Source organism: Mytilus edulis, chromosome 14 (assembly GCF_963676685.1).
Source record: "Mytilus edulis chromosome 14, xbMytEdul2.2, whole genome shotgun sequence".
Lineage (NCBI taxonomy): Eukaryota > Metazoa > Mollusca > Bivalvia > Mytilida > Mytilidae > Mytilus > Mytilus edulis.
Genome location: NC_092357.1, coordinates 69,759,611 through 69,773,000, shown reverse-complemented (window position 1 = coordinate 69,773,000; position 13,390 = coordinate 69,759,611). Strand labels below are relative to the sequence as shown.

General features: G+C 34.5%; 1 protein-coding gene across 2 annotated transcripts in view; it reads left to right on the top strand.

Moving 5' to 3' along the window:
• Positions 1 to 401: 401 nt before the first annotated feature.
• LOC139502713 (uncharacterized) overlaps positions 402 to 13,390 on the top strand; it is a 51,847-nt gene continuing 38,858 nt past the window's right edge. For both annotated transcript variants that reach the window (XR_011658917.1, XM_071292277.1), the window contains exons 1-2: positions 402 to 749; positions 8,711 to 8,893. Coding sequence is in view for 1 of the 2 variants with exons in the window: in XM_071292277.1 (XP_071148378.1) it covers positions 443 to 749; positions 8,711 to 8,893 (490 nt within the window). In the remaining variant the exon portion in view is untranslated. The remainder of the gene's footprint in view (positions 750 to 8,710; positions 8,894 to 13,390) is intronic.

Genomic DNA, 13,390 nt, shown 5'->3' with positions numbered 1-13,390 from the left:
TCAACCGTCCTGTCACTATCCGGGCAATCGTCCTGTCATTAGTGCAACCCCCGAGGTTTCGACATCGGGAGTGTTGTTTTGACTGCGATATTTTCAAAGCCATTTTTAAAAGACGTTTTTGTCTATTTCATAAATTGTCTTCTCTTGATTATTGTTTCAATCCTGTATTTTATTTTTGTCATAAGTATTTGTATGGGCTATATTTTCTATATATCATTTATATATGAGAAAACCATAAAATATACCGTTTTTGCTAAACCATTTATAAATTGTTTATATATTTTACTAAGTATTAATTTCAAATTAAACATGTTAAATGAAAATAAGTTTGTAATATGCCGAGTTTGTAATGTGCCGAGTTTGCACTATGCCGAGTTGACATGTCCCGAGTTTGTAATGTGCCGAGATGTCCTGCTTCGGACTGCGAGGCTGACACGACGCAATGGTTACTCGACTCTACGAAGAGCTCCGCGATTTTTGGAAAAACTCAGGGAACTCGGAAACAATGCCACTGAGGAATAGTTGTGCATTGTGTCCACTTAAAATCATCAATTGTAATGGCACAGGAGACTGGTCCTTTAGTGATGCAACATTAGAATATACTACACGAGATGGCTGTTTGCTGGAACAGTGGTTTTTGAGTGGTATTAATTGGGTCACTGCAGCGCTATCACACCGAGGGAAAAATAAAATGAACCATGTTCAAAAAAAGGCATTTGATAGTCTTCTGAAATATGTTGGTGATATAGGTAATGAATTCTTTACTTTATTCTCGGGCATACGATTTTACAAAACGAGAGAGGGCATTGTCGGTAATTTTCGTCCACTAATGTTTTTTTCTAACATGTAGTCGTAGGTCAATGAAACTTCATAAATTTGTGTAGGGTTGGCGTACATTGTTGTCATCTGGATTAAGATGCATATGCATGTATGTACAAGTATGCCTAGAAATTCCACCCTTTGTAGGACCACCTCCTTAGAAATTGTGTCGAGGAGTAATCTTTGGCATTCTGTATCTACACATATTACTGCTGTGTCTTTCCTAAACGCCACCCCAGCCTGATGCGTTGGGTCTTATTACTACCTAATGCTTTAATTATATTTAACAAAGAAGGCCTGGCCCAAACACAACACCACCAGATTAAAAAAGCTTACAAACAGTGCACCCAGGAAGCCTAGCTACACAAATGTAGCTCCTATGACAATTTCTGTTTTGGTGGAGCTACAAAGAGATCCCATAACTCGCAATGGAGCAAGCGGACAACCGTGTGAAATATGCATATTTTGTATCTGAAAAAGTGTTTAAATTGTAATGTTACCTTTTTATGAGATAATAAAACTTGAATCATTTATAAACAAGCATTGTCATGGAGAGAGTAAACGACCAAATACGGACAATCCGACTTTCTTGTTAATGGTTTTATTGTCCAAAAATGATGCCGGATCGTCAGAATTGTCTGTATTTGGTCGTTTACTGTCCGACAGTAAAATCTGAAAGTTCGCAACCCAAAGGTTTTCAATATGGCAGCAGAAAGTGCACTTGGGATCATGGATCCGGAAATGTCACTTTTTCGTCGGTCATGACCGAATTTTTCCATTTTTGACCGAACTGAATTTCAACATTTCGGACATTCCAAAAATTTGTACCGGGGTATGTACAAAAATGGGACATTTCATGAAGCCATACAAGCTGAATTTGACTTTTATCACCTAATAGGCGGTCCAACGATTTACAGAAAAGAGCGACGATTTGCAGAAAAGAACCGAAAAGAACCGAAAAGGACCAAAAAGAACCGAAAAGGACCGAAAAGAACCGAAAAGAGCACACATATAATTATTGATCATTATTGTTTAAAGTTAAAACAATGTATATATATATATATACACCACTCCCCCCTCGTAATGAAGAAAATTTAGATTGTACATTTATATAGATATGTAGACTTACAAAAAGTTAGATTTCCCTGTATCAGATTAAGGCATTTAAATATTTTTGAAATAAAGAATCAAAGTGTCATTTCCGTTGTTTTCGAAAATACAGGTTTAACGTGTCAAAGTAACAATCAATGTGTTTTCATTTAATATTTAATACACATACACACACACACACGAAAAGAACGAAATATTCGTATTTATTCATTAACTCCTGTAAAGTTTTCAATTATGTTTTAAACGATATTTTGGTTTTATTTTATGTTTGCCCGATTGTCCGAATGTCCGTGTTATATATATCATCACTGATGAATCGAACACATTTCAAAAAATTATAAAGAACTGTTGTAATGTTCGAATGAATTCAAAACTTAATAATAAACTTTTGTGAAAAATATCTTTTCATTTATAATAGACTTATATAATTTTAAAATTTGCTAATTTTCTTCAAATACAAAAAACTTCTCCTTTTTTGGTTCTTTTCGGTTCTTTTCGGTCCTTTTCGGTTCTTTTTGGTCCTTTTCGGTCCTTTTCGGTTTTTTTCTGTAAATCGTCGCTCTTTTCTGTAAGTCGTCGAACCCCCTAATAGGTAATCAAATTGTAAGTGACATGTCAACAGTTAATTACTAAATAAACACCCAATCAACTTATAATCCAATTAACAGGTGATTAATACCACCTGTCCATTGGTCGTTGATTGCCAATTACGATTTTGAAGAGTTGGCAAATGATTCATAGACATGGGAAGACTATAAAAGGTTTATATTTTAAGTTTTTGGATGAATTCTATCAACGTTCCATCGTATTTTAAGCATTTAATGTCAAAATTCACAATAAAACTCTCGTTTCTACTTGTACTTTCATTTCGATCGCGCATGCAAACAAAATAAAGTCTTGGGCAGAGGAATAAATAACATTTAAATTTAACGGATTAATCACTGTAAATAAAAATATTAAATGTCAAATAATATATCAATTTACTTAATTTGGATAGCCTTGTTATTTGACCACGATGTACAGCAGACATTTATTTCATAGTCGTTTCTGACTTTGTTTCGAATTTACAACTATGTTGTCATTTCCGGTTCGCTTTCACTTGACTTTTGAGAAGAACATCAACCAAAATTTGGCAGTTTTCCATCACCACTGATAATATTAAGCATTCACTCTAAACATCAAAAAGAGCTAAAACTAGCGCAATCATTTAACTATGGGACCAGATATAAAACTATATTCCTTCAATGTCCAACAGAAAGGAGCATCAAGAAAGGGGGGTGGATAAAAAGTTAAAATCTTCTGCTCTTATGATAAGTCTGATAAAATGACAGAAATCAGTTTGAAAGATTTCTGGATCCCTGCTTGGGATTATTATCGATGGAATACTTTGTGACAATGCTTGTTTTATTATATATCTCATAAAAAGGGTAACATTACAAGTTAAATACTTTTTCAGATACAAAATATGTGTATTTCACCCGGTTGTGAATCGCAACCAGCTTGCTCCATTTCTGGTATGTATTATCCACCTACAGATAAGAAATTTGCTCCTTGACCTTGGTTGAAAACTGAATATTTTCCACAATGAATCAGGAATTAATAGTAAAAAACTGGATGACAGCTCTGTGAAATTGGGCTATTTCGGCCACTACAAATGAACTTCCAAAAAATTAAAAGTAATAGGTTCAGAAAGATAATTTTTGAAATGTTATTATTATACCCTCTATCACATATGATCTAATATAATGAATGGTCAATTTCGACAGCGATTCTGAATATATTAGGTGCACTCAAAATAAACTTCTACACTATAAATACCAAAAGAACCGATTCACAGTACTTATGGACCCGTTTGAATGGGTTTAATTTAATTCCTTCTCCAATAAAAAAAAAACTGATCAGTCTGCATGCATACATGTAACATTAACTACTAACGAATTGGGAGATAACAATAAATTTCAAATGAAAACGGTCACTTTTTAAAAAGATCTCTTTACTGGACAATAATAAACAAAAGGTTGGAGGTGAAGTGAAAACACCAATAAATATTATAATACGACAGCAAAACAATTTTTGAGGTTGAATAATGGTATGATGCAGTCGTCTGCGGTGGCATCTGTAGACGCTTCACTTCCGGACGATAACTTACATCCAAGTTCTAGTTGACCAATCCTTATAGAATTTTAACACAATGTTCCTTGGCACAAAATGAAGGCTGGTATTGTGGCCCGTCCGTTTGTAAAAAAAAAGGACCCAAAGCTTAGCTCTGACTGTTTCCGAGTTATAAAGGGCCAAAATCACACTTTTTAAAAATTTTATTTTTCATGGCATTTGTTTCTTTGGATTCCTCTTGACCTTAGTTTTCGGTAGGGTGTTGATAGATTTTGCTTGGCTACCGTTTCTCAGCTATAAGGGGCCAAAGGAGGCCAAAATAGCAATTTTATAAAGTACATTAATTTTAAGCTCACCTGACCCAAGTGAGCTTTCCTCATCACTTGGCCTCCGTTATCGTCCGTTAACTTTTTACATTTTGAACTTCTTCTAAAGAACCACTAAATGGAATGAAACCAAACATGGCATGAATGTTCCTTATGAGGTGCTAACCAAGTGTTGTTTTTTTGTTGTCGATCTGTGATCCGAGATGGCCGCCAGCAGGGGACTTAGTTTAACATAGGATCTTATGGGAAATACATACAAATATCTTCTCCTAGAGCATGTAGAGAACCACTGAATGGATTGAAACCAAACATGGTATGAATGTTTCTTATGAGATGCTGACCAAGTGTTGTTACTTTGTTGCCGATCTGTCATCCAAGATGCCCAACAGGGGGGGGGGGGGGCTTAGTTTAACATAGAACCCTATGGGAAATACATACAAATATCTTCTTCTAGAGAACCACTAAATGGATTGAAACCAAACATGGTATGAATGTTTCTTATGCGATGCTGACCAGGTGTTGTTACTTTGTTGCCGATCCATCATCCAAGGTGGCCACCAGCGGGAACATAGTTTAACATTGGACCCTATGGGGAAATGCATTCAAAGATCTTCTCTTCTGAAACTACTATACCAGTTGGAACGAAACTTGATCACAATAGCCCTTGGATGGTCCCCTTAAAAAATTGTATCTGACAGTTCCACACGCGATCCAAAATGGCCACCAGCGGTAAACATAGTTTATCATTGGACCCTATATGGAGATATGCATTCAAATGTCTTCTCTTCTGAAACTACATGTACTATACCATTTGGAACAAACCTTTTTACACTTTTGGACTTGGCTACCAGAATAAAAAGACTAATGTTGATGCCTGCCTTCAGCAGGTGAGCGATACAGGCTCTTAAGAGCCTTTTGTTTTATTTTTCATCAGATTATATGAGGACTTGTTTCTTTGCATTCCTATTGACTTCAGCTTCCAGTAGAATGTTGGCAAATTTACCCTAGCTCCTACATTTTTGAGCTATAAGGAGCCAACAGAGGCAAAAATCACACTTTAACAAAGTACCACAATTTTTTAAAATTTGAAACTTTATCTCACATTTTTGTGTATGACCAAGGTTGGGCGGTAAATTCAACCCCCAGTATTTACCGGACTGGCAAATATGACTCAAGTGGCAAAAACTGGCAAATACTGGTCGATTGAACTTTTTTTACCTTAAAATGCTTTAAAAATCATAACTAAGTTAATTTAAAATAATACTCTAATAAATATAATGACTTTTAAATGGATTTGTTAATTATTTATATGATTTTAACCATAGGTTATAACATATTTAACAGTTAAAGCTGAATTTTTCCCACAAAAATTTATTTGGTACATGGTATCTTAAATTTAAACCATATAAAATTTAATTAAAAAAAAAAATCTTATAATCAATTAACTTTAGCCTTATATCTATCATGATAATACAGGTAATTACAGGTGATTATAGGTAAAAATCTACTTATACACCAGGCCTAATTAAGAAGACCATGGGTCATAAATTGTAAAAACAACATGTTTCAAGAAATTGTTTATTCAGGGTAACATAGGACAGTCAGAGACAGGGATGAAAACAATAAAATGTCATAAATGATTTCCTGTTCTAAACAGAGGTTAGAAAATTAATTTAGATGAAAGGAAAAAGAGGGGTCTTAGGTACAGATTGAGCTATGGTATGGCTTCAACCCTTGAATACATTATAGCAGTCAGACAATTTCTGGTCATATTCACTGATATTACAGTACTGTTAACTTGTACCAATTCACAATGAAATCCAAAGATCCCATTTGCAATATGTTTTAAGTAGTAGACAAAGACAACAAGACCACTGTTACATGTCTGGAATCCATTTCCATTTTTAACCGGATTTTTGTGACAAAGATGTCGGTTATTGATTTGGGGATGTACGGCGGGCCGTCGGTCGGACGGGCGGGCGGGCGGCAATTAAATGTTGCCCGTGCATTAACTCATGAACCGTTCAACCAAAGCTTTTAAAATTTTAATATGTTGTTACTGACAACTAAATGAAGGTCAAGTTCAATAATGGTGATTTTGACTTTTACCGTTCAGGAGTTATGGTTCTTGAAAGATTGAAAAATGGAGTTTCCAGTCGTGTCCGTGCATTTACGCATGAATTGTTCTACCTAAGCTTCCCAAATTTTAATATGTTGTTACTAGTGACAAAATAGAGGTCATGTTCAATAATGACGATTTTGACTTTTACCGTTCAGGAGTTATGGTTCTTGAAAGATTGAAAAATGGTATTTCCAGTCGTGTCCGTGCATTTACGCATGAACTGTTTTACCAAAGCTTCCCAAATTTTAATATGTTGTTACTGATGACAAAATAGAGGTCAAGTTCAATAATGACGATTTTGACTTTTACTGTTCAGGAGTTATGGTTGTTGAAAGATTGAAAAATGGTGTTTCCAGTCGTGTCCGTGCATTTTCTCATGAATCATTCAACCAAAGCTTTTGAAATTTTTATATGTTGTTACTGTTGGCAAATTAGAGGTCAAGTTCAATAATGACGATTTTGACTTTTACCGTTCAGGAGTTATGGTTCTTGAAAGATTGTGAAATTGCGTTTCCATTCACGTTGTTGCATTTACTCATGAACCATTCAATCTAAGCTTTTCAAATTTTAAGATGTTGATACTGATGACAAAATGGAGTTCAAATTTGATATTGACGATTTTCACTTTCACCATTCATCAGTAATGGTTCTTGTGATATTGCCAGGACACAAATAAATATTAATAAATCCGGTTTGCTGTCGTTGTGACAGCCTCTTGTTATTATTGTTATCCTGATTTTCTGTGAAATAGAGAGTGAAAGTGTGAATATTTGATTAGTTTGAGTATTGAAGGCTGAATTTGTTAATTATTTTTAAAATAGTATTTTCTATAATGGAAATATTACTCTAAGTCATTTATTTTTATAATAGTAAAATTAATTGTATTCAATATAAATAGTAAAATAAAAGTGTAAAACTAACCATTAAAATCCTTAATTCAGTATAAATAGGTTTAACTTTATCTTAAACACTAAGCCAATTGACCAGGATAAATAAAACTACTCTAAAAGGACATGTTAATATATGTTAATATATAAATTCCAGGATTTGCTGGTATTTACCGGTATTTACCGCTGGCATGGAATTTATGGATAAATGACGGCATTTTGCCAACCCTGTGTATGACAACATAATATTGTCTCCATACTGGCTTTAAATGTACACTTATTCAACATGCTGCGGTTGTATCTGATGCGCTTTTGGGATTGTCCAATGTGCATACTTTCTGGCAGCTTTAACTTGAATGTTTATAACCCTTGAATAATGAAATGTGGATGAAAACTGTCTCCGGACGAAAATTGTCAACGTTGCTCTATATACCTTACTATATGGGGGTTATACTAAAAAGCACCTTGCAAATTTTTGCATTTAATGTTCATACATGTATTTATGTAAATATTTTGAATTTTTTAAACAGTTACAAGGTTTTTTACAGGTGTACAAAATATATACATGTATGTTATTTCTATTGCTCCTGCGTGTTTGTTTGGCTGTAAGAGAAAAAACTCTTTTAGTAGAGCTACATGTATAATTGTAGAATAAAGTTGAGGCCTTAAAAAAAATGTGTTGTTTCCGGTAAACATGCATGACATATGTAAAGTCATTTTCAAAATCAGAAAAATCTTTCAAATTTTTTTATTTTTTTTATGGTCATAGTTTGGGTACCTTCAAACACTTCCCCATTCATAACACATTCAGCTTTTAAATCATCTGGTTTTTGAACATCTCTGTTTAAAAGTAGTAATGGACCTCCACATCAGAGAGCAGCATTTAATGGGAGGAATCAGGAATGGACACGTAGGCCAAATTTTTCGGATTTATGTTTTGCCGACGCCATAAAAAGATTAGGGTCGGGGGTAAAAAATAGGGTTAGTCGGGTTACCCGAAACACTTAATTCTTTTTTTAGGCCGGAGAATGTGAAAAATGGTTAAGTTGTATTATCGTGAAGAATTATTCTGGTTTCTGTGACTTTATAACATACAAAAAATTGTAAACACAAAACTTTTTACAATTACTTGGGAGACCTGCGTTAGGAAAAGTTTTGATCATGTTGTAAACCAAATCAAATAATGCAAAATGTGTATAATTTGTGTTGATTTTGTCACATTGTAAATACATGTGACACAAAATAATTTTCATTTAGGTGGCATCATTCACACAACAAATAATCCATGTAATTGAAGCTTCTAGTTATTCTTCTTTCACTTTATTTTCTGACAGATAAACACCAGAAATGTCTTTCGATTTTATGGAATCGTAAAATCAAAACAGAATCTGAGATTGTTGGAATATTAGCACATCATTTATTTGGACCTCTTGTGGATGGAGTTAATATAATTGAAGGCAAATCTAGGAAATCGTTTTGTTGTAAAGCAGATTTAAAAGTTGGAAATACATCATTTGGTAAGTAAAGTACATGTACAAATGCTAGGTCTATTGGTTATTTCACTTAAAAAAGTGAATAGAAAATAATTTCATTATATCCATGCACATACATGTGATGTCTCTTCATCTTCCAAGAGTCTCCCAGATCTAACCAAATGAAATCTTACTCCTGCCAGGAGCAGCAAATCTCCCGGATCTGTAGAAATTATTTCAGGTGTCAATTTTAAATAAATACAGATTAATACATGACCTTTTCCATATTGGCCTGGTTATCCCGGGACCCCTTATCAGCCCAAGGCATTAATTAGCATTCAATACATATTTATGTACCATTTTAACCTATAGAATTCAGATTTGACCTTGGCCCATGATTTCTCGAAAACTGCAAGATATAAAATTATGTGAAAATTATATCAAATTCTCAGTGTTTTCGAAGGTCTGCTGTCATTTTCTGGACATTCTCTCCAGTAGTAGTTAAATTTTTAATCTACCACATCACATATTACCTGACCGAAACTTGTTGGGCAAAGAAAAACAATTTTTGGTGGAAATTTCACTTAATTCAAGACTAAATTCAAAAATTTTGAACAACTTGTCCATTTCATTTTTAACCACCCTTCACAATTATTATAATTGTCATCATTGTCAGTAAGAATGTTGTCATTCATTGCATTAGCATCTTCCTTAGACCCTTGCGAAAATAGTGCAGGATATCACAAGATTTCTCCAGGATATCTCAGGATAATCTTGAGAAAAATCACAGGGCAATCTTGAGATATCCTGATCCTGAGATAGGGTCAAACATGGGACGGTATTGGAACAAGGATATTCCAGGGATATCCAGGGACCATCCAGACCATAAATTTCCTAGTAGAAAATCCTGTGATAATCCTGTTCTCAGGATTCTCAGGTCCTGGTCTCAGGAAATTATCCTGATGTCAGGATTTACAGATTTGCTTGCATTGAGTTGGCCCTGGGATAATCCTGGTATATCCTGTGAATATCCTGAGAATGTCCTTAGTTCAGGACCAATAAATGTCTTACATTAATTCTATAAGAAATTACAAAATTTGAGTAAAGTCCTTTTTTAGCTCACCTGGCCCAAAGGGCCAAGTGAGCTTTTCCCATCACTTGGCGTCCGTCGTCCGTCGTCTGTCGTCCGTCGTCGTCCGGCGTCGTTAACTTTTACAAAAATCTTCTCCTCTGAATCTACTGGGCCAAATTACACCAAACTTGGCCAAAATCATCATTGGGGTATCTAGTTTAAAAAATGTGTCCGGTGACCCCGCCAACCATCCAAGATGGCCGCCATGGCTAAAAATAGAACATAGGGGTAAAATGCAGTTTTTGGCTTATAACTCAAAAACCAAAGCATTTAGAGCAAATCTGACATGGGGTAATATTGTTTATCAGGTCAAGATCTATCAGCCCTGAAATTTTCAGATAAATCGGATAACCTGTTGTTGGGTTGCTGCCCCTGAATTAGTAATTTTAAGGAAATTTTGCTGTTTTTGGTTATTATCTTGAATATTATTATAGATAGAGATAAACTGTAAACAGCAATAATGTTCAGCAAAGTAATATTTACAAATAAGTCAAAATGACCGAAATGGTCAGTTGACCCCTTTAGGAGTTATTGCCCTTTATAGTCAATTTTTAACCATTTTTCGTAAATCTTAGTGATCTTTTACAAAAATCTTCTCCTCTGAAACTACTTGGCCAAATCAATCCAAACTTGGCCACAACCATCTTTGGGGTATGTAGTTTGAAAAATGTGTCCAGCGACCCAGCCATCCAATCAAGATGGCCGCCATGGCTAAAAATAGAACCTTGGGTAAAATGCAGTTTTTGGCTTATAACTCAAAAACCAAAGCATTTAGAGTAAATCTGACATAGGTAAATTTGTTAATCAGGTCAAGATCTACCTGCCCTGAAATTTTCAGATGAATTGGACAACCCGGTTTTGGGTTGCTGCCCCAGAATAAGTAATTTTAATGAAATTTTGCTGTTTTTGGTTATTATCTTGAATATTATTATAGATAGAGATAAACTGTAACAGCAATAATGTTCAGCAAAAAAAGATTTACAAATAAGTCAACATGACCGAAATGGTCAGTTGACCCCTTTAGGAGTTATTGCCCTTAATAGTCAATTTTTAACCATTTTTCGTAAATCTTAGTAATCTTTTACATCTTCTCCTCTGAAACTACTTGGCCAAATTACACCAAACTTGGCCAAAATCATCATTGGGGTATCTTGTTTAAAAAATTTGTCCGGTGACCCCGCCAACCATCCAAGATGGCCGCCATGGCTAAAAATAGAACATAGGGGTAAAATGCAGTTTTGGGCTTATAACTCAAAAACCAAAGCATTTAGAGCAAATCTGACAAGGGGTAAAATTATGTAACAGGTCACGATCTATCTGCCCTGAAATTTTCAGATAAATCGGATAACCTGTTGTTGGGTTGCTGCCCCTGAATTAGTAATTTTAAGGAAATTTTGCTGTTTTTGGTTATTATCTTGAATATTGTTATAGATAGAGATAACTTGTAAACAGCAATAATGTTCAGCTAAGTAAGATCTAGAAATAAGTCAACATGACCAAAATCGTCAGTTGACCCCTTAAGGAGTTGTTGCCCATTTTATTCAATTTTTAACAATTTTCACTAATTTGGTAAATTTTTGTAAATTTTTACAAAATATTTTTCACTGTATCTAAAGGTCCAAGTTTATTATAGATAGAGAAAATTCTAAGTACCAAGAATGTTCAGTAAAGTAACATCTACAAACACATCACTATCAGCAAAACACAATTTTGTCATGAATCCATCTGTGTCCTTTGTTTAATATGCACATAGACCAAGGTGAGCGACACAGGCTCTTTAGAGCCTCTAGTTTAATTTTTCTATTGCAAATATTTTCTTAAATTAGTTTAAATCCATATTCCTCATTCTAAGCAAGGGAGGATCCAGCCATTTCAAAAAGGGTGGTTCCCAACCCAGGATAAATGGGGGTCCAACTATATGTCCCTTTTCAAATGCAATGATTGTCCAAAAAAACAACAAGACCCCTCCCTTAAATACGCCACTGAATGACTGATAAGGTATGTTTGCCCTGGTACACAGGGGCTCGTTAGTGAGTCGCATGAGATCTTACTGTCAATGGCGGTATCTTATGTTTTTTTTTATGTAGGTTACAACCGCCATTGACTGTTTGAATTACATTACATGTAGTTAGGCAGCAACCATTTAATTTTTGTAGGGTGGGGGGCTATGGATTTTTTGGAAAATAAAGTTTGTTTCTAGTTTTTGACCCTGAGAAAAAAAATATGTTTGTTTCACCCTCAGCTGCAACTACATGTAATGCTAAAATTGAAAGAAAAATTGTTTTTTCGACCTGTTCGATACATTGTTTAAATGCAAAAAAAAAGGTTTTTCCGAAAAGCAAACTTGTTGGCCAATTTTATTAATGGCTGTTCATATTGTTAAATTACCAATAAAAATGGTACACCAGTGGCGTATCAAAGGGGGTTCCCTTTATTTAGAACATAAAGTATGACCCCCCCCCCCCCCCCCTTTTCAAAATGGCTGGATCCGCCCCTGTACCTACCCAATATTAAAAATTAAATTATGCGTCAGATATATAAAAGGATACATGTAAAGTTCTGCTTCTTTCTGTAATATGTTGCTGTCTGTTCTTCCAAGTAGTATTGCTGAATAAATAACTGAAATCTGCATGGAATCATTCAATCCCCTAAAAGTATAAAAAAAATCCACAAAGAATCAATTGTTCTAAGACGTTTAAAAGCAGTACAAATAATAGAAATGTTGTTGCCTGTTTATACACTACATCGGAAGCTGTTAACCTAAGGAATCGAATTCATTTACAGCCCCCCCCCCCCTTTTTATCCCCTGAACTTTAAAAAGATTTAAAAAAAACTATCTCAGGGTTGACTTTGGCAATGGTAGTTTTTTTAGCCCACATACATAGTCCTATACAAAAAAAGTAGAAATTTAAGTAGCCCACACTAGATTTTAGGGGCCAATGGCCCGTGGGCCACTGCTAATTTCATACCCTGCTAGCTACTTATTATTCACTAAAGAACCATTCACACAATTCAATATTTATAAAGTTTACGTATCTACCAGTTATACCCGTTATCATATGTGAAAACAATTATTCATTTTGTTTAATTTACGTAAAAATTATTTTTCAAATATGCTTTCAGACTTTCTGATGTTGCTTTGCTCAAATAAAAACCAAAAAAGAATAATAGTTCTTCAATAAATTATATTTTATAATAATATACAAATGTCTGTCATGTTAAATTAAATTTGTAATGCACTTATCTGAAATCTTTCTGTCTGGAAATGTCTTTTTCATGTTTTCGGGTTTCCATCAGCGTAGTTTCCATTTTGGTGACGTATTAATCAAGAGTGCACTTACGCTCACATTGAGGTGACAATCTCGTCCCAAATTATATCGGCCAAAAGTTGATCCGTCACCGTACCGGTA